The 25,611-nt window shown below is 42.6% G+C and overlaps 2 protein-coding genes and 1 long non-coding RNA gene across 5 annotated transcripts in view; 1 reads left to right on the top strand and 2 right to left on the bottom strand.

Moving 5' to 3' along the window:
- The window catches only part of ETFDH (electron transfer flavoprotein dehydrogenase), a 41,568-nt gene extending 31,891 nt beyond the window's left edge, over window positions 1-9,677 (bottom strand). The window contains exons 1-2 of one of the 3 annotated variants that reach the window (XM_019025576.4): window positions 9,225-9,677; window positions 1,105-1,245 (exon numbers count right to left, since the gene is read on the bottom strand). In XM_019025576.4, coding sequence (XP_018881121.3) covers window positions 1,105-1,245; window positions 9,225-9,258 — 175 coding nt within the window. In that variant the 5' untranslated portion in view covers window positions 9,259-9,677. Of the gene's footprint in view, window positions 1-1,104; window positions 1,246-1,529; window positions 2,415-9,224 lie in introns of those variants that run through there. The other 2 variants (XM_055384764.2, XM_055384765.2) reach the window with 2 other exon arrangements.
- On the top strand, window positions 9,663-15,065 carry C3H4orf46 (chromosome 3 C4orf46 homolog). Its single transcript, XM_004040570.5, has 2 exons — window positions 9,663-10,097; window positions 11,960-15,065. The coding sequence occupies exons 1-2, from the start codon at window positions 9,912-9,914 to the stop codon at window positions 12,113-12,115; spliced, it is 342 nt and encodes a 113-aa protein (XP_004040618.1). The 5' UTR covers window positions 9,663-9,911; the 3' UTR covers window positions 12,116-15,065.
- On the bottom strand, window positions 12,809-24,519 carry LOC134758369 (uncharacterized). The gene is made up of 2 exons (XR_010133529.1): window positions 24,433-24,519; window positions 12,809-17,166 (listed from the first exon to the last, which is right to left on the bottom strand). It is a non-coding gene; the product is annotated as an uncharacterized lncRNA (long non-coding RNA).
- Window positions 24,520-25,611: the final 1,092 nt, after the last annotated feature.

The following is a 25,611-nucleotide window of genomic DNA, read 5'->3' as shown; positions in this document are numbered from 1 at the left end:
ATAATAGTATGTATGTAACTAAACACATCTAAACACAGAAAAAGTACAGCAAAAATACAGTATAAAATATTTTAAAATGGTATATCTGTACAGGGTACTTACCATGAATAGAACTTACAGGACTGGAAGCTGTTCTTGGTGAGTGACTGAGTGAGCAGTGAGAATGTGAAGGACAAGGACATTACACTACTATAGACTTCATAAACACTGTATGCTTAGGTTACACGCAATTTATAAAAAAATTTTTTCGTCAGTAAATTAAACTTAGCTTACAGTAATGTTTTTATTTTATAAGCTTTTAAATGTTTTAAACTTTTTGACTCTCTTGTAATAACACTTAGCTAAAACACAAACACATTATACAGCTGTACAAAAAATGGTTTTTATATCATTTTTCTATAAGTTTCTTTCTTTTTAAAATTTTTTTTCCTTTTATCTTTTAAACTCTTTTATTAAAAATTAAGACACAAACACACACATTAGTTAGGCCTACACAGGGTCAGGATCATCAATATCTTTCACCTCCACATCTTCTCCCACTGGAAGGTCATCAAAGACAATAACACGCATGGAGCTGTCATCTCCTATGCAAATGGTAGCTTCTTCCAGAATACCTCCTGAAGGACCTGCCTGTGTCTGTTTTACAGTTAACTTTTTTAAAAAATTAAGAGTACACTCTAAAATAATGATAAAAGTATAATACAGTAAATACATAAACCAGTAACAGTCGTTTATTATCAAGTATCATGTACTGTACATAATTGTATATGGTAGACTTTTAAAGAACTGGCAGTAGAGTATGTTTGTTTACATCAGACTCACCACAAATAATTGAGTAATATGTTGAGCTACGATGGTCTGGAAGCTATGTTCTAAAAGATGTCACTAGGTGATAGGAATTTTTCAGCTCCATTATAATGTCAAGAGATTACCATTATAATTGTCGTGTTGTTGACTGAAGGGTCATTATGCAGCATGTGACTTGGTAAAGCCACAAAATATTATTAGATGTTTTTAAGTTATGAAAAATATAATACTCTCCCCCACAAAATGAAACAAAGTATCCAGAAAAGTCTCAGGAATTGTACACAAATTATTACTTACCTTCCCATCTCTTGTCCTTATCCCGGGGATAAATAGTATAATGGGTAGTAATTCGAGGCACAGTAGAAGTTGAAGACCATCTTGTAGCACATAGAGGTAGATAATTTTTCTTAATTTTTAAGGCATGAAAGCACTGATATGCTGCACAAAAATTACGAAAATTATTATCTTCCTTAAAATCAGTTTTCCTCAGTAGACTGAAAAAATATAAATGAATGACTATACTCAATGAGTATAGTGAAATATACTATAATCTTTCCTAGGTGAACACTTTGAATAGCTTTTTCTCATAAAGCAATGTTTTCAAATCTTAAATATTTTAAAACTGATAAGCAAATTTATTCAATTTAGCTCATGTCAGGCTTAACTATGGATTAGTCATGAAAGCTGAACACTTTGAGAGTAATATGGAGTAGTATAATCACCGTGTTAGGTCAATGGCTTTAAGCACAAACGTGGTTTTATGGTCAGGTTCTTAAGGCAGTATCTTCTTCTTTTTCTTCTTCTTTTTTTTTTTTTGAGACAGAGTCTCACTCTGTCACCCAGGCTGCAGTGCAGTGGTGCAATCTCAGCTCACCACAACCTTTGCCTCCTGGTTTCAAGCGATTCTCACGCCTCAGCCTCCAGAGTATCTGGGACTACAGGTGTGCACCACCACACCCAGCTAATTTTTGGATTTTTGTTTTTTTTTTTTAGTAGAGATGCGGTTTTGCCATGTTGGCCAGGCTGGTCTCGAACTCCTGGCCTCAAGTGATCTGCCTGCCTCAGCCTCTAAAATTGCTGGGATCATAGGTGTGAGCCATTGCACCTGGCCATAGTATCTTCTGATATCCTTAAAAATGTATACATTTTTGAGTCAGCAAAAAGTATTTTACGGAAATGAACAGAAATATGCAAAGATTTATCTGCAAAAATGTTCACTGAACCTTCTCTGTTGTCCTCAAACCTTCAACTCCACCTCTTCTTTCCTTTATCCAGGGCAGGTACCCTAGCATCAAACCTCATAAAGACAGAAGCAATTAGATGGGAATTTTCTCAACTCCTTGGCAGTAACTTTTAATATAATCTGTATTTGTGCCCATACTTTGTTCATTATCTCAGTTTATAGCAGAAGAGATGTCTTTTCTCCCGTTGATTGTACTCAATGAATATAGTGAAACAGACTATATTCTTCTCCACTGGGGTTAATCTTTCTAGCTGGATGAGAAGGCTTATCTCTCCCGTTGTCTAGAGACATTCCTCCATCTGATACCATCCCTTCTGAGCTTCAATTTTGACTCCCTTCTCAGCCTCTGTTCATCTTGATAATCGTCCCTATCATTAAAAAAAGACAAAGAATCCTCCCATGAAACCACTCTTGACAGATATAAAAACTTATATTTGAAGCTATATTCATTAGAAGTCTGTTATAGGAGAAGGGATAGAATAATTAAAAAAAGAATAAAGAGTTCAGAAATACAATACACATAGGTATATGGTATATAATAAAGATACCATTTCAAATTAGGGAGAAGAAATGGTTACTCATTAAATGGTGCAGAGATAGCTAGAAAGCCATTCAGAAAAAAGTATACTCTGCTCCGTAGGTCAAAATGAATTATATTTGATCGAAGATTTTATTAGGGAAGGTTCAAAGTATAGAAGATTATGGTCGGCTGGGCACAGTGGCTCATGACTGTAAATCTCAGCTAAGGCGGGAGGACTGCATGAGGCCAGGAGTTCAAGATCAGCCTAGGCAATATAGCAAGACCTCTTCTCTACAGAAATAAAAAATAAAAAGTAAAAAAATTAGCTAGGTGTGGTGGTATGCACCTGCAGTCCCACCTACTCAGGATGCTGAGGTACGATGATCACTAGAGCCCAGTAATTCGAGGCTACAGTGAGCTAGGACCACTTCACTGTACTCCAACCTGGGCAACAAGCACCTTGTCTCAGAAAAAGAAAAAAAAAAAAAGATGGTGATATATCCATAAATTCTTCAATTCTCTCCTCCCTTTGAGTGATGTGGGATGAACTTATTGAGTAGCTTCTAACAAGTAGAGAATGAAAAGTGAAAAATGTTAACTTTACAGTAGAGAAATATGGCAGATACCACTTTAAGCAAGTGATCAAGTTTAATGTTACCAGCAATAAGACATATTGATACCATGTATCCCTGATATGATGTGGTGAAAAGGGTTCTTTACCTCTGTGGTATTTATCCCCAAAAATCTTTAACCTCAGTCTAATCATGAGAAATGATCAGACAAACTCAGATTGAGGGACATTCTACAAAATGCTCGACCAGTACATATCAAAACTGTAAAAGTCTTGGGACACAAGAAAAGACAGAGGAACTGTCAAATTGAAGTAGACTATGGAGACCTGCCAACTAAAGGCAACCTTGTGCCCTGGACTGGATCCTGGAACAGAAAAAGAAGATCTGAATAAAATCTATAGTTTAATTAACTTTATTTCATCAATGTTAATTTCTTAGTTTTGATAATTATACTACGGTTACATAAGACATGAAGCTCAGCAAAGGGCACATGGGAACTCTCAGTACTATTTTTGCAACTCATCTGTAAATCTAAAACTATTTCAAGATAAAAAGTTAAAAAGAAGATTATGGTGATAAAAAAGTTAAGAAAGATCAAACTCTATATTTGCTAAAACCATAAAACTCTTTGAAGACATGAGTGTAAATCTTTGTGACCTTGTGTAAACCAAAAACAAAATTCTAAGGCTCCCAACCAACTGAATGGACTCTCTTCTTGGCCAAGGGGATTCCAAAGAAACCCAAAAAAGTAGTTCATGCCATGATGGTAAGCGGAGGGTCAGACATGCCTCATTATATCCTCTCCCTTTTTGGAGTTTAGACATAACTGACCAGCATTAACATTAATATTGAAATCCTAAGACTGACAGAACAGACTCTTTGTAGCAATAAGATACCAACTCCAACCTGACTCTGGTATAACATCACATGACAACAGGCCCTAGAGGAAATCAATGTATTGTACCCCAAAATATATTTCTTGGACATAATTTTTGGATTGGCCCTGCAAAACTGTCTCTTGTGAGGAACATTTACATTCTGTGGAGAATTCTCTTCCCTTTCTAGGCCTTTTCCTGATCTAGGAGAGATTTAACTAAGAGTCTGATACCTTTTAAGGCAAGCTTGTCCAACCTGCAGCCTATGGGCCACATGTTGCCCAGGATGCCTTTAAATGTGGCCCAACACAAATTCGTGAACTTTTGAGATGTCCTGCCTTTCCAGGCCAAGCCAATGTAAACCTTACACGTATTGATTAATGTCTTTGCCTGTAACTTCTCTCCCTAAAATGTATAAAATCAAGCTGTAACCCAGCCACCTTGGGTACATGTTCTCAGGACCTCCTGAGGCTGTATCGTGGGTCATGATCCTCACATTTGGCTCAGAATTAATCTCTTCAAATAGTTTACGGAGTTTGGCTTTTTCATGAACACTTGGGTTTAGGCAATGGTTTCTTTGAGAGAACAACCAAAAACACAAGCAACAACAAAAAATACAGTTAAACTGCACTTCATCAAAATTAAAACGTTTTGTGCATCAAAGGATACCATCAAGAAAGTGAAAAGATAGCCCGTGGAATGGGAGAAAATATTTTCAAATCATATATCCGATAATGGATTTATATTTAGAATATAGAAAGAACTCATATCTAGTAATAAAAGACAAATAATCCAATTAAAAAGTGGGCAAAGGATCTGGATAGACACTTCTTCAAAGATGATATACAAATGGCCAATAAGTACATGAAAAGATGCTCAGCAGCATTAGCCATCAGGGAAATGCAAACCAAAGCCACATGAGATACTACTTTACATCCACTAGCATGGCTATAGTCGAGAAGTCAAGCAATAATAAAACCACCTTTGCAAAAATTATAACTGAGAAAATTATTACAGTGAAAGAGATCTGACCTAACTGACTCCATCTTGCTTCTAACCTCCAAGTAGTCCTTGTTCATTCCTGGGAGTAGGCTGAACTAACTTTGGGAGTTTATAGTTTAATTTTGAAACAAAGACAATCACAGCCCTTTCCCAGAACAAATCCCCTTCCTTCCTGGGGACCAGACTGTCTTTGCAGGACTAACAAATTAGCTACAAGATTAGAAATTATGGTTTAAGAGTCATGCAGCTGGAGGTGGCAAGATTCTGAACCTTCCCAAATTGCTCCTGGGGATAACATCACTATTGTAAAATCTAGGATCACTACTTGAGATATTTTGCAGATCCTGCACTTGATGGATCAGCTGGCACCACCCAGATCGATGAACTAGCTCATCTGGTCGTTTGGCTCCCACCCCGGAACTGACTCAGTGCAAGAGGACAAACTCATCTCCCTGTGATTTCACCTCTGACCTGACCAATTGGCACTCCCCACTTTCTGACCCCCCTACTCATCAAATTATCCTTAAAATCCCCGGTCTCCAAGTTTTCAGGGAGACTGATTTGAGTAATAAAACCATGGTCTCCTGTACAGCCGCCTCTGTGTGAATTAAACTCTTTCTCTATTCTAATTCTCCTGTTTTGATAAATTGGCTCTGTCTGGGTAGTGGGCAAGGAGAACCTGTTGGGCGGTTTCAATAACAAGAGTTAGCAAGGATGTGGAAAAACTGGAACCCTCATACACTCCTGGGGGAATGCAAAAATCATGCAGTCTCTTTGAAAAACAGTCTGGCAGTTCCTCAAAAGGTTAAACATAGAGTTTTCATGTGACCCATTCCTAAGTCTATCCCTAAGATAATGAAAACATACTTCTACACAAAAACTTGCACATGAATGTTCCTAGCTGACTTTTTTTTTTTTTTGAGACAGGGTCTCACTCTGTCACCAAGGGTGGAATGCAGTGATGTGATCATGGCTCACTGAAGCCTTGACTTTCCAGGCTTAAGTGATCCTCCCACCTCAGCCTCCTGAGTAGCTAGGGCTACAGGTGCATGCCACCATGCCCGGATAATTGTTTCTATTTTTTTTGTAGACAAGCAGTCTCACTAGGTTGTGTAAGCTGGTCTCGAAATCCTGGGTTCGAGCAATCTGCCCGTCTCAGCCTCCCAAAATGCTGGGATTCCAGGTGTAAGCCACCACACCTGGCCAACAGCTGAATTATTTGTAACAGCCAAGAAGTAGAAACAACCCAAATGTTGATCAATAAATGGTAAGAAGTGATATATCCAAATAATGAAATATTTAGCAATAAGAAGAAATTGAATACTGATATATGCTACCACATAGAACTTTGAAAACAATATGCTATGTGAAAGAAGCCAGTCACAAAAAGACAACATAGTATATGCTTCCATGTACAGGAAATATTCAGAACAGGCTAGTCTATAGAGACAGAAAGTAGATTAACTGTTGTCTAAGGCTGGAAGGGGCTTGGGAGTGAATAGTTTCTTTTTGGGGTGATGAAAATGTTCTAAAATAGACTGCAGTGATGGTTTCACAACTCTGACTATACTAAAAACCATTGAATTGTACATTTTAAATCGTATATATTGTATGATTTGTGACATATCTTATTAAAGTTTATTAAATCTGTTATAAAAAAGAGCATTTATAGCCACACACAAAAATATTATGAAGAAAACAGGTAACTTTTTTTTTAGAATCTAGGATTTTCAAAGTTATTTTCTAAGAATGATAAAAATCTAAAAAGTTACAATATCATTAGACTAAAAATTTAAACATTTATGTGACCAGAAAAGGGTAAAAATATAAATGTCTTTAGTTGTCTGTATTCTCCAGCAGATAGCATGCTCCAAAAGCACTAACCTTGTTGTATGTGAAAACCTAATGTTAGGTATACATATTTGTTGACTAAATATTAGATAGTCCTTGACACATGGTACTATAAAAGATTAATGCTTTTCAGAGTAATTTTCTGTGAAAAGGCAATAAAAATCTGTGTTTGGTCATTTTTTTTAAAGTGGCAAAGAAATGAACTAACTTACGCATACTAAAAACTATAGCACTGGGGCCAGGCATGGTGGCTCATGCCTATAATCCCAGCACTTTGGGAGACTGAGGTAGGAGGATCACTTGAGGCCAGGAGTTTGAGACCAGCCTGGCCAACATGGTCAAACCCCGTCTCTACTAAAAATACAAAAATTAGGCATGGTGGTGGGCGCCTGTGATCCCAGGTACTACGGAGGCTCAGGGACGAGAATCACTTGAACCCGGGAGGCAGACGTTGCAGTGAGCTGAGATTACATCACTGCCCTCCAGCCTGGTCAACAGAGCAAGACTGTGTCAAAAAAACCCCAAAAAACAAAAAAACTATATTGGCAACACTTTTTAAGCCTTAGATAACTATTCACCTATCCTCAATTTTGGGAAAAAAAAAGTATATTAAATACATAAAGATATCCTAGAACTCAGTTCAAGAGTTCAAATACACTATAACGAATATTTAAAATATTTAGTTTTCAATGCATTGTATGTAGTTTAGTGCATAGAAGTTATTTACTTCTGAAAACTGATGACTGACATATGACAAACTATTTCTACTGCTTGTATAGCTACTGATTTTCTTGAGAATATTTGGAACTGTGTAGTCTGAACTTCTCCAAAGGATTGGAAAAAAAAGTCACAACCTTTACCCCTTTTCTGAAAACACATCTGATATCTCACTTTAGAGATTTGAATATTCAGTCTCCGTGGTTGAGAAAAGAGGTCACAAAGTCCACTGAACTCACAGCATCACCATATCAAAGTCACACTGATGGCACATTGGTGTCTACCTCTTTCATGCCAGCAGGCTACGAAAATGGCAATGAATTGCCATCCAAAGAAAACAGAAATGGTAGTGGAATTTGGTTAGCACTGGGCCCAAGGCTGATTGCATCTAAATTAGGCTCTAAGGCAGATAGCATCTGACTACTTTAACGCTCCAAACACCATCTTATCCATACATCAAGTGCAGCAAAAAATGCGTGGGTGACATGAAATTTAAACAAAGTTCTAATTTCTTAATATATGGAAGCCAAATTTAACAAAATTCTACTTTCATGAAATTTCATAAGAATATCCTTGAATTTGGAATATTTAGACTTAATGATTCTATCACCAAAACTTAAGTAAACTAAAGATTTAAAAAAATTAAGCCAGTTATGACAGAATATGAGATCCTTTAGGGAACTTTTCTGTTTGAATTAACGACAACAAAAATTTAAGTAAAACTTTAAAAAGACCATCCAACTTCATGTCACGATGGTTCAAAGAATACCCATAACACGATAAAGCCCGTAGAGTTAATTTAATTTAATTTTTTTTTTTGAGACGGAGTCTGGCTCTTTCACCTAGGCTGGAGTGCAGTGGTGTGATCTCAGCTCACTGCAACCTCCACCTCCGGGTTCAAGTGATTCTCCTACCTAAGCCTCCTGAGTAGCTGGGATTACAGGAGTGGGCCACAACGCCCAGCTAATTTTTGTATTTTTAGTAGAGATGGAGTTTCACAATGTTGGCCAGGCTGGTCTTGAACTCCTGACCTCAGGTGATCCATCCGCCTCAGCCTCCCAGAGTGCTGGGATTACAGGCTTGAGCCACCACGCCCAGCCCTTAGAGTTAATTTTAGACAACGCAGAAAAATTGGCTCCAGATACACTTGGGTGACTTGGTCAACATATGAATGTTAACCATGATGTGACAGATCAGACTTCAATTTCTTTAGACTGAACTAGAATGGCTGCGAAGACGAAAGTCAGGTCAGGACCAGGGAGAAAAACTGGGCAAATACGATTTTTTTTTTTCCATTTCCAACAGAGGTTTGAAGATTAGAACCAGGATTTGGGAAGCCTCAGTTCAGGAGTCCACCGAGGTGTGTGTGTGTTGACAGGTGGTGGTGATGCCGAGGGCGTGTTGACAAGTTTTCCCCGCCCTTGACCTTTAGCCTAGATATTAATTCTACCAACTGGGGCAACCCCAGAGGGAGGAAGCCAGGGTCCCCCATCAGGCTGACAGCGCGTGACCTTTGCCCTAGATAGCCTGAGAAAGCTGATGAGAGAAGGGGCGAGAGGTGCCTACAGCCCCCAGGACCGGCCTTGTCCCTTTTGCCCTAACTCCTCCACTTATCCCCACCGCCCGTTCCCTCTCACCCAGGCAGGACAGCTTGGCTAGCGGCACCAGCATGTTCAAAGTCAACCAGGACTCTCGGTCGGACACAACAGGACTGTCCGCTGCTCGCGGCGGGCGCTGGACCTCTAGGCCGCGGGGGGCGCCATCACCTGCCGGAAAGCAAGAACTCTGCTGCAGTTCGCCTCCCCGCTCTGCCGACCGCTCTTGCTTCACGGCGTTCCCACCTCCTTCTCGCTCTGCGCCGGCGCCATGGATGACGCGGCGGCCAGCCGAGGCTTCCGGGTCATGTACCAAACCAGGGAAAGATAAGGGACTCCAAGTCCCAGCCGGGGAGCGGTGAAACAGCCAGAGTGCGGCCAGAGGGGTCCGCGAATCCCACAGCACGACGCACGCGCAGTGAAAGGCAGTGGAAGGCGGGGCGACGCACACGGCTTCCTGGGAGGTGTAGTTTTCTCTACGAGCGCCCTTCGAGATCGACTGGAGGCTCGCGCAGGAGCCGTGAGCTGCCTAAGGTGAATTGACTCATATGATTGGCTGTCCCGAAAAATGAAACGTCTTTGTGGTCCGGGGCTGAGACCCACGAGGAGACTGGGCGGGATTTCTGGCGTTAGGAGGCGGGGCCTTTCGACTTCGGGCGCGAGTGGTTAAAAGACAGTTGGTGTCGGTTCGGCTTCTCGGGTCGGATTCCGCGGTCCCAACCCTTCCCCATGGCCGACCCTGAGGAGTTGCAGGTTTCTTCGCCGCCCCCGCCGCCTCCCTCTTCTCCCTCCTCTTCAGACGCCTCTGCAGCATCTTCCCCGGGCGGCCCAGTGAGTTTGGGCTGGCCAGTTCCGAGCAGGAGCAGCGGCCCAACGGTGGACCAGCTGGAGGAAGTGGAGCTGCAGATCGGAGACGTGAGTGTGGTGTGGGGACCGCGTCCCCCCTCTGCGCCTCTGGGAAGACCGGCGGCGGCGGGGCTCGCGAGGCTAGGGAATCGGTCCCCCAACCCCCACGACCCGGGACGACCGGCCCTTCTGCGCCCCAGAGCGTGCGGGCGGGAAGCGGGGGGGATGCCAGCAGCTAAAGTGCCACCCCTCTCTGAGGGTTCCCCCTTTAGATTTTAGTGGTGAGGAGTCTTAAGGGGTTATCCTTCCACCCGCCCCACCCCTCACTGGTTTCTTTTTGTCTCGCCTTCTGGTTTCAATCATCCGCAGTAACCCGAAGCCACGCAGCTCTGCACTGCCTGTTGCTGGCTCTCTTTGCCTCCTCCTTTCCCATCGGAGAATAGTTTTCATTGCATGGGTTTCGGAGAATAGTTTTCACTGCATGGGTTTGCTGGCTTTCTGTGGGTACTTGAGATCAGGCTGTGATTTCTTTCCATGGGACTTAGAGCCTGCTGTTCTAGTTGGCCACCTGCCCAGGGACAGCTGATAATGCCATTGTCTGCCCCAGGCCTGCTTAGCGCTGGACCCAGCTTGAAGGGTTTAGGTCACGTGGATTGGCTTCTTTGACGGTTTAGTTCAGGACTCCTCCCTTTGTATGATTGCTAGAATGCATACTTAGGATAGTTTCTGTTAAATCTCGAATCCCCAGAAACTGGCACCCCACCTCCCAACCGTAACTCACACACCACTGGAGGGGAGAAGACAGGGAAGGGGAGTTTTATGTTCTCTTGAGTGGGTCAAGTGGAATGAGGTATGTAGAATGTAACCTTCTGGGAGAGTTCTGTGGCCTGACCTTTCCTGCAGATTGGAAACTAGGGGATGAACTAGATTATCTCATTGCTCCGCAAGTATTTTTTTTAAAGGATGACTAGAGTGCTTAACCAGCTTTTATTTTTGCAGAACAAACTGATTGCAAGTAAATATGTAGAATGAAGTGCTAATGTGTTATTGAGGAACACTGTTTTATTTTACATCATTGGTGAAGAAAACGTTTGGCTGAAAAGTGAATTTTCCACCAGGAGCTGAGTGTTTTCTGCATTTGTGTGTGATTTTTTAATGTTATTTGTCAGAGCTCAGAGTTTCTGTTCTTTGATCTATACATTTTCATTGTTTAAAGTGTTCACAGGTCAATGCCCATGTTACCCAAATAGCAGTAAGAATTATTTATGATGAAATCTCTCAGATATATCTGGCACTTAGTGTCAAGGGGTCCAAGTCATCTTGTTGAGCTGAGACTCTAGTGTATTTTCATAGAAAACAGCAATCCCGGGCCAAGCACGGTGGCTCACGCCTGTAATCCCAGCACTTTGGGAGGCTGAGGCAGGCGGATCACCTGAGATCAGGAGTTCGAGACCAGCGTGACCAACATGGAGAAACCCTGTTTCTACTAAAAATACAAAATTAGCCGTGTGTGGTGGCGCATGACTGTAATCCCAGCTACTAAGGAGGCTGAGGCAGGAGAATCACTTGAACCCCGGAGGCGGAGGTTGCAGTGAACCAAGATCGCGCCATTGCACTCCAGCCTGGGAAACAAGAGCGAAACTCCGTCTCAAAAAAAAAAAAAAAGAAAAGAAAAAAAAAACAACTATACTGATTTGTCATGTCTCAGACATAATGGACATTTTTCTAGCAGACCTGTTTCTTCAAAGTCTACTCAATATTAAAGAATTTCTTAGGCTCCCTGAAAGAGCCAGTGCTGTAGTTTGAAAACTGATTACTTTTAAAGAAAATAACATGGGCATTGGATTCAAAGCCTTAAGCTATTTTCAGACTGCTTATAAAATGAGATGAGAATTTTAAAAATAAAATTATGTTTGACTTTTTTTTTTTAGGCAGCCTTTTCATTAACCAAACTTCTTGAAGCCACATCTGCAGTATCAGCTCAAGTGGAAGAACTTGCCTTCAAATGTACAGAAAATGCACGTTTCCTTAAAACGTGGCGGGACCTCTTGAAAGAAGGCTATGATTCTTTGAAACCTGATGACTAATTTGGCATACTTCGTTGTTTAATAATGACTGCAATAATTCATACTTCTTATGTCATATTTTGTACATGTACCACACATATAGGATGACCTCTGTCCAGCAGTTCTGTATATACTCAGAATGAAATTTTTCTTGGTTTTCTTGGTTTTTGTGAAAGCAGAATACTGATGCTATTTTTGTTGCCGACCAGTACTTGTTTGTCCTTAAATACTTTATGCCTCTGAACTTTCATAGAATCCTTTATGAAAGTTAACTTCATCAATAGACGGTTAATATTAATAGAGCCACAGTGCTACCAGTAGCAAACTAGGTAGACCATTATTTGTTTTGCAACAAGATGCTAAGCATGGCAGAGTTTGAAGTTGCGTTTCATCTTAAGGACCAAGGGAGGTAACTTTAAGGTTGCCAGTGGTGGATCCAGCTCCGTTAGGCTAAGTTGTCTACAGCTAATGATTGTGTCTTTATTCTATATCCCCAGCACCTAAAACAGGGTCACAAAACATTCACTAAATGTTTGTTGAATAGAAGAGTTAACAAACATAATTGAAAGCTTTTTTTCTTCTTATATTTAGCATGAAGACTGTCATTGTTTCTCTAGGAAAATGTATGAATCTGAACTTTTTTGACCTGAAGAAAAACATTCTTTTTTTTACAGAGATTTTGACTTTGATGATAGGTTTTAAAAATATATGATAAATATTTTTTGTACTTCTTTGATTTTTTTTTTAAAGACTTTACTTCAGAAAGGGAAAGACTGTTTAGAAAGAATGCGTATTTTTTCACTATTTATTTCTGTGGTTACTGCTTTTGCAGTTTAACAGTGTTTGTATTTGATATTTGTATATGTTTGACTGCTATCTTTAAAGTGCCTTATCAGATTTATGGCTCTGTGCTATTACTTTTTAAGTTTTGCAAGTTGTGTACATAATAATTCTAAAGAAGTTACTTTGTTTGCAATGCATCAAATTTAAATGATGTGATTTTTTTGTATTATTTGATCTTAGTGACAGTGTTCTATTTTGCATCCTGTATCTTATGTTGCTTTTGGTGTTTTGTGTTGTGTGTCAACGATTAAGCCAACTAATTCTCTACCATATATAACTTCTGGACATTTTTGATACAACATCTTAATTCTTTGTAGATATGGAGATAGGTACAGAACTATATTCTAAGGCCCCACAATGGGGCTATGAGAGGGGACAGATGGATGGGCAAAGAATAGTTTTGTTTAACATATTAGGTCATAGTTCTTGATTAGTTTTTTTAGTTAAAGATAAACACATAGGGTGTGATTTCTATACCAAAGATATGCTTATTTCAGTATTAGAAAAATATTCGTCTTACATCTCCTGAAAATTGCAATTTTTAAAATGTGTAAAAATAAATTATTATTAAAAGCACATTTTATTTCCATTTGTTTGGATTCATTAACTTAAAACTTTTTATTGACATATTTCAAAGATATAGGAAAGGTAAATGACTTCAAGAAAATCCATGTATTTCTACCATGCAGATGTAATAAATGTTAACATTTGGCTATATTTTCTTCAGACACACATATGCATGTAATTGCAAATGTTAGATACATTTGAAGTTTGCTTTGTTACCTCTTTGATCCTGTCCCATTCCTCCCTCCCCAGAGTCCCCAGAGTCCCCAGAGGTAACCACTAGAGGGGGCATATATTCTAGCATGTGTTTTTATATTTTTAATACAAATATATTTTTTAAAAGCGCTACAAAATATTGTTTTATATATGTGGTAGCCAGCTTCCAGATGGCCCCAGTGATCCCTGGCCTCCTGGTGTTCATGCCCCAGTATAGCCTTCTCCTGCATTTTACAGTGCTGACTTTTGTAACTACCAGGATATTGAGCAAATGCAGTGTGTGATTTCTGAGGCCATATCTTTTACTCTTTTTTTTGTTTTTAAGAGACAAGATCTCACTCTATTGCTCAGGCTGGAGTGTGGTGGCAGGATCATAGCTCACTGTAACCGTAAACTTGGACTCAAACAATCCTCCCATCTTGCCTCCTCCTAAAGCACTGGGATTACAGGCATTTTTGCTCATTTTTCTATGTTGTTTTTTTTACTTTTCAGTTTTTAGATATTACATATTTTGAATACTAATGATCCGTTATGTATGTTTCAATTATCTTTTTTAGTCTGGTTTGTCTTCATATTTTGGTTATGAAATCTTGAATTTTTAAAAACGTAATTTTACCAATCTTTCATAATGATTTGCTTTTTCTGGTTTTTGTATAGGAAATGTCATAAAAATAGTCCTATTCAGCCTTCCAAAAGTTACAAAATTTTTGTTTTTAACATTTACATGTTTAGTCCAACTGAAATTTGTTTTCTTTTATGGCATGATTTTGGAATCTTGTTTTAATTATTTTTACATATTTATAGCTGTTCCTCCAAGTACCAATTTTTCAAGTGCAACATCTGTCATGCAGTTACTATGTAAGGGCCAGATTCTGACCTTTCTGTTCTTTTTATCTGAAGGAAATTTGAACATGCCACCCCCAAATACGCCGATTTGGCATACTGATTATTTCGAGCTAAAGGTGCTTGACAAACAGTAGTTGCAGAAATGGCTATTTAAACTGTCCTTTCCTACCTGTAGCAAGCCATACAAACTTCTTTGAGAAAGATGCTTTCCTGATACCAAGATGAGAAGATGGCTCTAATCAGCTGAGACAGCACCAGAGGAATCTACAAACAAGAAACTATTAGTTTCTTAACATATATTTACCTTCCACAGTTTCTGCCTCTGGAAGCCTAAAACTGCTTTCCTTTGTCTTGTCACACTTCTCTGAAATGTATTCTTTGTGGAAGATGCTATATAATCCAGAGTTGTAAGCCACTACTTGTGTTTACCTTTTCATTGAGTTTTCTCCTGTGTGATGTACACTGCATATATTAATAAAATTACTTGTTTTTCTCTTGTTAATCTGTCTTTTGTTATAGGGATCTGTCCCAACTATGAACTTATGAGGCTTGAGGAGAAATTGTATTTCCTCCACTACAGATTTATTTGCTTAACTCCATGCTAAAACTCAATTTGTCTTTCCCTATAAAAAAAGGAAAAACATGTTACTGATTTCTAATTCTATTGCGTTATGGTCAGCTTAGGACAACTGCTGGTGTCAGGTAGTGAGCTTTCTATGGGCACTTTAAAAGTTTACAAAGTGACCTTTTTACATTTCTGTTTGCTTTATGCGAGAGGTTGGGGAAGAGCTGAAAGCGTAAATATTTCCTCAAAGACTTAAGAATTTTTTTTAAACGTAGTAAACAGTCCATTACCAGCCTACAAAAACCCCAAAGGAATGATGTAAATTTTTTTTTTGAGACAAATTCTTACTCTGATGCCCAGGCTGGAGTGCAGTGGTGTGATCTTGGCTCACTGCAACCTCTACTGCCCGGTTCAAGCGATTCTCCTGCCTCAGCCTCCCTCGCTGGGATTACAGGTGCACGCCACCACATCCGGCTGATTTTTGTATTTTTAGTAGAGATGGGGTTTCACCATGTTGGCCAGGCTGGTCTTGAACCCCTGACCTCAGGTGATCTTTCTGCCTTGGCCTCTCAAAGTGCTAGGATTATAGGCATGAGTCACTGCACCCAGCTTATGTAAATTTTTTAAAGACTCAAGAGACTAAAGTCAGTCAGTAAGATGAAATTGTTAACATAAAAAAAAATGTGTTACGTTTCAAAAATTCTGAGTTTGAAAGATGTGCCAGGTACTATATTAAGAGCTTTATGATGGGGCACGGTGGCTCACGCTTGTAATCCCTGTATGTCTGGAATTGGTGGTTCTTGGTCTCGCTGACTTCAAGAATGAAGCTGCGGACCCTCGCAGTGAGCGTTACAGTTCTTAAAGATGGTGTGTCCGGAGTTTGTTCATTCAGATGTTCAGATGTGTCCGGAATTTCTTCCTTCTGGTGGGTTTGTGGTCTCGCTGACTTCAGGAGTGAAGCTGCAGACCTTCACGGTGAGTGTTACAGCTCTTAAAGGCGGCACGTCTGGAATTGTCCGTTCCTTCTGGTGGGCTCGTGGTCTCGCTGGCTTCAGGAGTGAAGCTGCAGACCTTCGCGGTGAGTGTTAACAGCTCATAAAGGGGGCGCGGACCCAAAGAGTAACCAGCAGCAAGATTTACTGTGAAGAGCGAAACAACAAAGCTTCCACAGCATGGAAGGGGACCCTAGCAGATTGCCACTGCTGGCTCAGGTGGCCTGCTTTTATTCCCTTATCTGGCCCCACCCACATCCTACTGATTAGTCCATTTTACAGAGAGCTGATCGGTCCATTTTACAGAGAGCTGATTGGTCCGTTTTACAGAGAGCTGATTGGTCTGTTTTGATAGAGCGCTGATTGGTGAGTTTACAAACCTTTAGCTAGACACAGAGTGCTGACTGGTGCCTTTACAATCCTTTAGCTAGACAAAAGTTCTCCAAGTCCCCACCTGACCCAGAAGCCTAGCCGGCTTCACCTCTCGATGGCACTTGCCGTGGGACTTCGTGGCACCTAGCCCAGGCACTCCAGCAGCCCAGAGGGAGCTCGTTCCTTGATCAAGCTCACCTGGAACCCACGCTGGCCCGCAAGCACTGTGCACAGCCCCAGCTCCCACCCATGCCTCTCCCTCCACACCTCCCCGTGAACAGAGGGAGCCGGCTCCGGCCTTGGCCAGCCCCAGAGAGGGGCCCCCACAGTGCAGTGGCAGGCTGAAGGGCTCCTCCAGTGCATCCAGAGTGGACACCGAGGCCGCGGAGGCGCCAAGAGCGAGCCAGGGCTGCTAGCACATTGTCACCTCTCAATCCCCCCTCTAAATAGGATACCTTGACTGCTGTTGGGAATTTGGCTGATGACTGCTCTAGCTACTTCCTGCTGGATAGGGGCGAAGAAGTGGCCCTGCAGTTGTAGTGTCCTCCAGAGGGGAACTCTTTAGGCCAGTGGAAGGGCCAGCAGGTCGGTCCAGGGGTCCTCGGTAGAAGTTGTTAGTTGAGCTCATTTGGGGTTCCATTTGTAAGACCATCTGTAGCTTGATGGCCTCGATTCTAGAGGAAACAAATTTGACAAGAAGGTTAAAAATACAGGGTGCAAAGGCGAGTAACAACAACATGGCTGCCACGGGACCTAGAAAGGGGAGAAGCCATGTTGCCCAACTCTAGGAGTTGGTATAAGAGTTTGAAAGGCGTTGTCTGATTTCAGAAGCCTTTTCCTGAAACACCAGGCAGCATCTCGTACTATCCCTGACTGGTTAGTGTAAAAACAACACTCTTCTCCTAAGAAGGTGCAGAGTCCTCCTTTCTCAGCAGTGAGGAGGTCTAGGCCTTGGCAGTTTTGGAGAGTCACTGCTGCTAAAGAGTCTATTTGGGATTGTAGAGTAAGGATAGATTTCATCACTTCCTGCAAACTGAGAAATCCTTTGAGAGTGTGTGGCAGTAGGATAATGCATGTTACACTACTAACTTTTAGCAAACTTTACTTTAGTTGAAAACCTTGTAAGTTTGGGATTTCAATTATTCTTTGCTATTAATAAGATCTTGTTCAGTCCATATTAACTTAAAATTGGTATAGATGGCTCCTTCCTGATTCTGCAAGTACTTTAACGTTTGGCTGAGTGCAAACAGCTCGCACGTTTAAGCAGACCAATTATTGGGCAATTTCTCTAACTCTGCTTCTATAAGAGTTTCCTTATCACTTACTGAATACCCATTGTGTCCTTTTTCCTAATTGCCTGGGAGGAACCATCTATTGTCCTGTCCTGAAGGGAGTTCCTTCTATGTGTGGTCGGACCTTCAGATTTAGATCTCCTGTTAGGAAACCTGCTGGGTTAAGGATTTTTGATAGGAAGGCTATGGGTTGTCAGTGGCCTCAGTGCTTTCGGGCTATGCCCTTGTTTACACTGACAACAAGGTGGTATTGGAGTGTTACAGGGTTACAGAGAAGACCTTAAATTATCAATTGTAGGTTTTAAATTTGCCCTGGCTTTTAAAGGAATAGGGTACACCGTTTTTTCTTTACTACTTCCATCTCTCTTTCTCTTTGACTTCTTTGTCTCTCTCTTCCTCTCTGTCTCTCTCTTTGACTCCTTCTTTGTCTGTCTCTTCCTCTCTCTCTCCTTCTTTCTTTGACTTTTTGTCTCTCTCTCTTTCCTTTCTGTCTCTTTCTCTCTTTCCTTCTTTGACTTTGTATCTCTCTTTCTCTCTGCTGGTCTTTCTCTGCCTCTGCCGGCTGCTTATGCTGCTGTTCTCCCCTCACCTTCCCCTTTTTGATGGCTTCGGCAGTGTAAGACTGCCACCTCTTTGGGTTTTTGCACTGCGTGCAATAACTCCATGGTTTCCTTGTGGTATTTAATGGGGATTCCTCCAGAGGTTAGGAACTCCCTTTCTTTCCATATTGCAGCATGGGCATGTAGGATTAGATAAGCATACTCGCTATCTGTATACACATTTATTCTTTTTCCCTTTCCCAGTTCTAAGGCTCGGGTAAGTGCCACTATTTCTGCTAACTGGGCACTGGTCCCTGGGGGAAAAGCTTACTTTCAAGTACGGTTACATCACTAACTATGGCATAACCTGCCCTTCATATCCCATTATCCACAAATAAGCTTCCATCGGTATACAGGTTAAGGTCAGGATTAGCTAAGGGGACTTCTAAGAGATCATCTCGGGCAGCATAAGTTTGGACTATAATTTGTTGGCAGTCATGCTCAATTGGTTCCCCATCCTCTGGGAGAAAAGTGGCAGGGTTGAGGGCCATGCACGTACGTATCTGAAGCACAGGTACCTCAAGGAGTAGTGCCTGGTATCTAAGTAGGCAGTTGTCTGATAGCCATAAACTTCCTTTGGCACCTAGTATGCCATTTACATCATGAGTAGTCCAGACAGTAAGATCCTTTCCTTGTATTATCTTGATAGCCTCTGACACAAAGACGGCCACTGCCGCAACTACCCGTAAACAGTGAGGCCAGCCTTTTGCTACTATATCAATTCCTTACTTAGGTAGGCCACTGGTTGTGGGGTTGTCCCACAAGTCTGAGTAAGGACTCCAAGAGCTATCCCTGCTCTCTCTGTGATGTATAAAGAAAAGTTTTGTCCTGTGGGAAGGCTTAAAGCTGGAGCTTGTACTATGGCCTGCTTTAAGGTTTTGAAGGCTGTTTCTGCCTCTGGTTCCCATTCTACTAGATGAGTATTTGCCCTATGGGTCTCCTTGATTATAGTATAGAGGGGCCCAGCTATCTCGGTGTATCTGGGGATCCATAGTTGGCAAAAGCCGGTGATTCCAAGGAACCCCTGCAACTGTTTTAATGTCTTAGGGTGAGGATAAGCCAGTATAGGCTGTATTTGTTCCTTGCTGAGGGCCGTGGTCCCTCTGGCTAAGATTAGGTCCAGATATTTGAGCTGCTGTAGGCAAAGCTGGGCCTTCAACCTAGACACCTTGTACCCTCGATTAGCTAGAAAGTTTAAGAGATCTAGAGTAGCCTGCTGGCATGAGGCTTCCGAACTGACAGCCAAAAGTAAATCATCCACATACTGAAGGACCAGAGTGCCTGGACTTGAGAAGTGGCCTACATCTTGGGCCAGTGCCTGACCAAATAGATGAGAGCTATCCCTAAACCCTTTGGGCAAGACTGTCCAAGTAAGTTGGGATGTGTGGTCTGTGGGATCCTGGAAGGCAAAGAGAAACTGGGAGTCAGAGTGCAGGGGAATACAGAAGAAGGCATCCTTGAGATCCAGAACAGTGAACCATTCTGCTTCCTCTGTTATTTGAGAGAGCAAGGTATAGGGGTTGGGTGCAACTGGATATAGAGGAATTACTGCCTCATTGATGAGTCTAATATCTTGCACTAGTCTCCACTGACCGTTTGGTTTTTGTACTCCTAGAATTGGGGTGTTGCAGGGACTGCTGCATTTCCTTAGTAAGCCTTGAGCTTTTAAATGTTTAATAATATCCTGTAAACCTTTATGAGCTTCAGGCCTTAAGGGATATTGCCTTTGAGAAGGAAAAGTGGTGGGGTCTTTTAGCCTGATTTGGACTGTGTGGGCATATTTTGCCCTTCCAAAGTGTCCTTCCAATGCCCAGACTTCAGGGTTGATTCCCTCTTCAAGTAGGGGACAAAAAATGGGTAACTTGTTCTCCATATTCATGTAGATAATAGCTCCAGCCTTGGCTAATATATCCCTCCCTAATAAGGGTGTGGGACTTTCAGGCATAACAAGAAAGGCATGTGAAAAGAGCAAAGTCTCCCAATTACAACTGAGGAGGTGGGAGAAATACCTGGTTACAGGCTGTCCCAGGATTCCTCGGATGGTAACGGACCTTGAGGACAGTCGTCCAGGACAGAGATTAACACTGAGAAAAGGCCATGCCAAGGTCCAGGAGGAAGTCAATTTCCTGGCCCTCAATGGTTAAACATACCTGGGGCTCGGGGAGGGTGATGACATGAGCTGGCACTTGCCCCAGGAACTCTTAATCCTGTTGTTGGGTCATCTAGTTGGGGGCTTCTGACCCAAAGAATCTTCATCCTCTGGAGCAGTGCACCTTCCAGTGATTGCCTCAGCATAGCAGACACGGAGGAGGGGGTGGCTTGTTTCTCATTGGACAATCTTTTTTAAAGTGTCCTTGTAGACCACACTGATAACAAGCCCTACCAGGTGATTGGCCTGCTCCATTTTCTGTCCTCTCTGAACCACCAAGGTTTGTTTGTCTGAGGGCCATGACTAAGGCTGTGGCCTTTCTCTGATCTCACTTTTCCTTTTGGGACTGTTCCTCTTGGTCCCTATTATAGAACACCGAGGTTGCCAGGTTTAATAATGCCTTCAAATTTTGTTCAGGGCCCAGGGCTTGCTTTTGGAGCTTTCTTCTGATATCTGCTGCTGATTGGATAATAAACTTATCTTTTAGAATCAATTGAACCTTGAGTGATTCAGGTGACTGGGGAGTATATTTTCTTAAGGCCTCCCATAGCTGCTCAAGGAAGGCAGAAGGATTTTCTTCCTTTCCCTGAGTTATGGTGGACATCATTGAATAATTCATGGGCTTTTTCCTAATTCTCCTTAGTCCTTCTAGAACACAGGTCAACAGATGTTTATGACTCCAGTCCCCATGATCTGAGTCAGGGTCCCAGTGGGGATCCATACTAGGGATGGCTTGCTGACCAGTAGGGAATTTATCCCTTTCTTTGGCTGTCATTCTGTCATTTACTTGACTAAGATACCAAGTATCTCCAAACTCTCAGGCTGCAGCTAAAGCTGCATTCTTTTCATTAAAGGCCAGGGTTTGATCTAACAGTAGCATGACATCTCTCCAAGTGAGATCGAAGGTTTGCCCTAGACCCGGTAGGACATCTATATACCTATCAGGATCATCTGAAAACTTCCCCAGGTCTGCCTTGATCTGCTTTAAATCAGAGAGGGAGAAGGGGACATGTACCCAGGTTGGGCCAAATTCCCCTCCCCCTACAGCTTGAAGGGGACATAACTGATGGTCCAGGGGGATTTGTGGTCCTTTGGAGATTTCTTTGCTTATTTCTTTCTGAGCAGGGGAGATTAGAGGAGGATTATCATTAATAGTAAGGGGAGCTATAGGGAGGCTAGGATATGGGGGTAAACTGAGAGGTCCTCCTGTGGGATGTAAATTGCAAGCTTTGCATAGTTGTGTATTCTCCTTCAATGAAAAGAAAGCTTGGACATAAGGTATTTCTCTCCATATTTGCCTTTGCTCTTACAGAAAAGGTCAAGCTGCAGGATAGTATTGTAATTTGTATTTCCCTCAGGTGGCCATTTTTCTCCATCAGAGAGAGAATTTTGGGGCTAGGCCATAGTGCAGAAAAAAATGAGCTGCCTCTTTTTCAGGGTTTGTGGGTCAAATTGGCCCCAGTGGCTTAGGATGCATTTCAAGGGTGAGCCTGTTGATGCCTGAGTGTTTCCCATCTGAAAGACAAAACCACCCGCAGTTTTGGTTTGTTTTGTTTCTCCCTCTGCCTAAGAACCTGCAATGGTCCCTGGACCCTGCTGATCGGAATAGTTATGCTTAACGATGCAGCAGCAGAAACAACCCCTGCCCAAGAACCTGCAACCATCCCTGGACCCTGCTGATTGGAAAAGTTGTGCTCACTGACGCAGCAGCAGAAACACTAGTTTTCCTCCCAGGCCACAAAGAGGACTGAGGAAGGTTGGATTTAGTGGCCCTTACTGACACATTCTCAAAAACCTGCAACCTTGCCTGTCCTCCTAGACCACAAAGAGGACCAAGAAAAATTGGATTTAGTGGCCCTTACCAACACATTCTCGAAAACCTGTTAGAGTTCTAAGCATTCTCCTGTTAGTATTGTGACCTTACCCGTGTCCTATAAAGATGTTATGTCCCAAAAATGAAGTGGAGGGCCATACCCTGAGGGAGGGAAGGGATCTCCAGAGTTGGAAGAGTGATGCCTTTTGTCCTCACTTATATGAACAGGAAGGATACAATTTCTGAGGCTCCCCATATCCTAGCTTCAGGAATAGATTTTGTTACGCCTGCTTGTCTGAGGAGGTATCCTAAAATTCCAGATAGTTCCCCCTATGATGGGGCTTTGGGCAAAAATTATGTCTTTCTGATTGGTGAGCCTGGGTGCCTAAAGAAGGTAACAGAATCCTGAAGTTGATACTAGAAATCATTGTTATAGGAGAAACTAGAAAAGCACCAGAGATAGGGAGTGGTTTTTAGAAGGGGGGCTAGCCTCAGAGAAAAGAGGCAAGAGGAAGTTTATCTGGCAAGCATTAGGACCCAGGGGACAAGGGTCAGGATAGATAGGATAGATGGGCGAGTCTCACTTGGACGACATGCCTTTGAGAGTTCCGCTCATGGCTGCGGGGTCAACCAACTTGTTGTCGGCACCCCGGAGCTGAATGGCTTTCCTCTCTGTCGATGCTCGGCTCAGCCCAGAAGTACAGGAAAAGCGGAAGCTGGTTCCAGGCAAACCAATGCTCCCAACTCTGAAGAGTCGGAGATTGTTAGAGAGCTCTTTCCCAGAAAGCCTGACACCCATGTCTTTAGTCCAGTGGCCATGCTAGTCGCTTTTAACTGGCTGACAGGTGCCCGGTATTTAGCCCCCGAATTCTAAGGAAAAATAGGACAGAATAGCAAGCGAAAGGGGTTCGATGGGACTCTCCACTTGGCGATAGGCGATGGTCTCAGCAATAGGCAATGGTCTCACTGCTTGATGATAGTCTCACCGCTTGATGATAGTCTCACCACTTGACGATAGGTGATAGTCCCCTCGTGGTCACCAAGAACCCCAGCGTGGGTTCTTGGTCTCACTGACTTCAAGAATGAAGCCGCAGACACTCGCACTGAGTGTTACAGTTCTTAAAGATGGTGTGTCTGGAGTACGTTCCTTCACATGTTCAGATGTGTCTGGAGTTTATTCTTTCTGGTGGGTTCATGGTCTCACTGACTTCAGGAGGGAAGCTGCAGACCTTCACGGTGAGTGTTACAGCTCTTAAAGGCGGCACATCTGGAGTTGTCCATTCCTTCTGGTGGGTTTGTGGTCTCGCTGGCTTCAGGAGTGAAGCTGCAGACCTTCGTGGTGAGTGTTATAGCTCATAAAGGCGGCGTGGACCCAAAGAGTGAGCAGCAGCAAGATTTATTGTAAAGAGCAAAAGAACAAAGCTTCCACAGCGTGGAAGGGGACCCGAGCGGGTTGCCACTGCTGGCTCAGGTGGCCTGCTTTTATTCCCTTATCTGGCCCCACCCACATCCTACTGATTGGTCCATTTTACAGAGAGCTGATTGGTCCATTTTACAGACAGCTGATGGTTCCATTTTGACAGAGCACTGATTGGTGCGTTTACAAACCTTTAGCTAGACACATAATGCTGACTGCTGCCTTTACAATCATTTAGCTAGACAGAAAAGTTCTCCAAGTCCCCACCTGACCCAGAAGCCTAGCCAGATTCCCCTCTCGATGGCACTCGCCGTGGGACTTTGTGGCACCTAGCCCAGACAGTCTGGCAGCCCAGAGGGAGCTCGTCCCCCTGATCAAGCCCAGTAGGTGCTGGCCCGCCACGCCTAGTGCAGGGCCCACTGAGCCCACGCTCACCCAGAACCCACGCCGGCCCACAAGCACTGCATGCAGCCCCAGCTCCCTCCCGCATCTCTCCCTCCACACCTCCCTGCGAGCACAGGGAGCCAGCTCTGGCCTCAGCCAGCCCCAGAGAGGGGCCCCCACAGCGCAGTGGCGGCTGAAGGGCTCCTCCAGTGCAGCCAGAGTGGACACTGAGGCTGAGGAGGCACCGAGAGTGAGCCAGGGCTGCTAGCATGTTGTTACCTCTCACCTGCACTTTGGGAGGCCGGGGGGCTGTGAGGGAGCAGATCACCTGAGGTCTGGAGTTTGAGACCAGCCTGGCCAACATGACGAAACGCCATCTCTACTAAAAATACAAAGAATTAGTCAAGCATGGTGGCAGGCGCCTGTAATCCTAGTTACTCGGGAGACTGAAGCAGAATAATCGTTTGAACCCAGGAGGCGGAGGTTGCAGTGAGCTGAGATTGCGCCACTGTACTCCAGCCTGGGCAACAAGAACGAAACTCCATCTCAAAAAAAAAAAAAACAAACAAACAAACAAAACTTTTTTCATGTAACCATATCAGTTTTTTGAGGAAAGTGTCATTACTGTTTACTGAAAGGAAACAGGCTGAGATAAAATATGCCTGTGAGTCTTGACACCAAAACTGGTATGCTTGTCTACACCACACCTAGCCACCTAGCTAGACTTATTAATACTCAGGCTTATTATATTATTTACTCTCCCCAAGTGTGATGGTTAATTTTACGTTTCAACTTGTCTGGGCTACAGATCCCGAGATATTTGTTTAGATAATATTCTTACTTTTCAGTCAGGATGTTTTTGGATGAAGACAAGATGTAAATTAGTGGACTAAGTAAAGTGGATTGCCCTTTCTAGTGTGTGTTGTGATCATCCTATCCCTAGAAGGCCTGAATAGAACAAAGGGCTGACTCTCCCCCAGCAAGGGAGAATTCTGCCTGAAGGCCTGGTCTTCCAAAATCCGCTCTTCCTGACAGCCTTTGAATTGGCACTGGCTCTTCCTGGTTCTAAACAGCCTGTGTGTCTTTCAATTGGGACATTGGCCCTGTAGATGTTTAGAGTTGCCAGTCTCCATAATCATACGAGACAATTCCTTAGAATCTCTCTCTCTGTTTCTATGGCAAACCCAAAATAATACAACATCCAAAAGCAGAATATTTGTGCTAGTAACTATATAACACTCAATTTTTTTCTAAGATTATTTTTAATTTTTTTCGTAAGCTCTAAAAACCTATAAAGATCAATTGACCAAATTAGAACTGGAGGTATGGAGGCTTGTTAAAAGGTTATTGCAAATATCCCAATGAGACATAATGTTGGCCCAAACTAAGGTACTGGGAATTGGGATGAAGAGAATGGATGGATTTAAGAGATGTGTATGAGGTAGAATCAAGGGAGGACTGGGTG

The sequence above is a fragment of the Gorilla gorilla genome, chromosome 3, assembly GCF_029281585.2.
Source record: "Gorilla gorilla gorilla isolate KB3781 chromosome 3, NHGRI_mGorGor1-v2.1_pri, whole genome shotgun sequence".
In the NCBI taxonomy this organism is placed as follows: Eukaryota; Metazoa; Chordata; class Mammalia; order Primates; family Hominidae; genus Gorilla; species Gorilla gorilla.
Note: the sequence above shows the minus strand (reverse complement) of the source record. Positions and strands in the feature narration are given on the sequence as shown.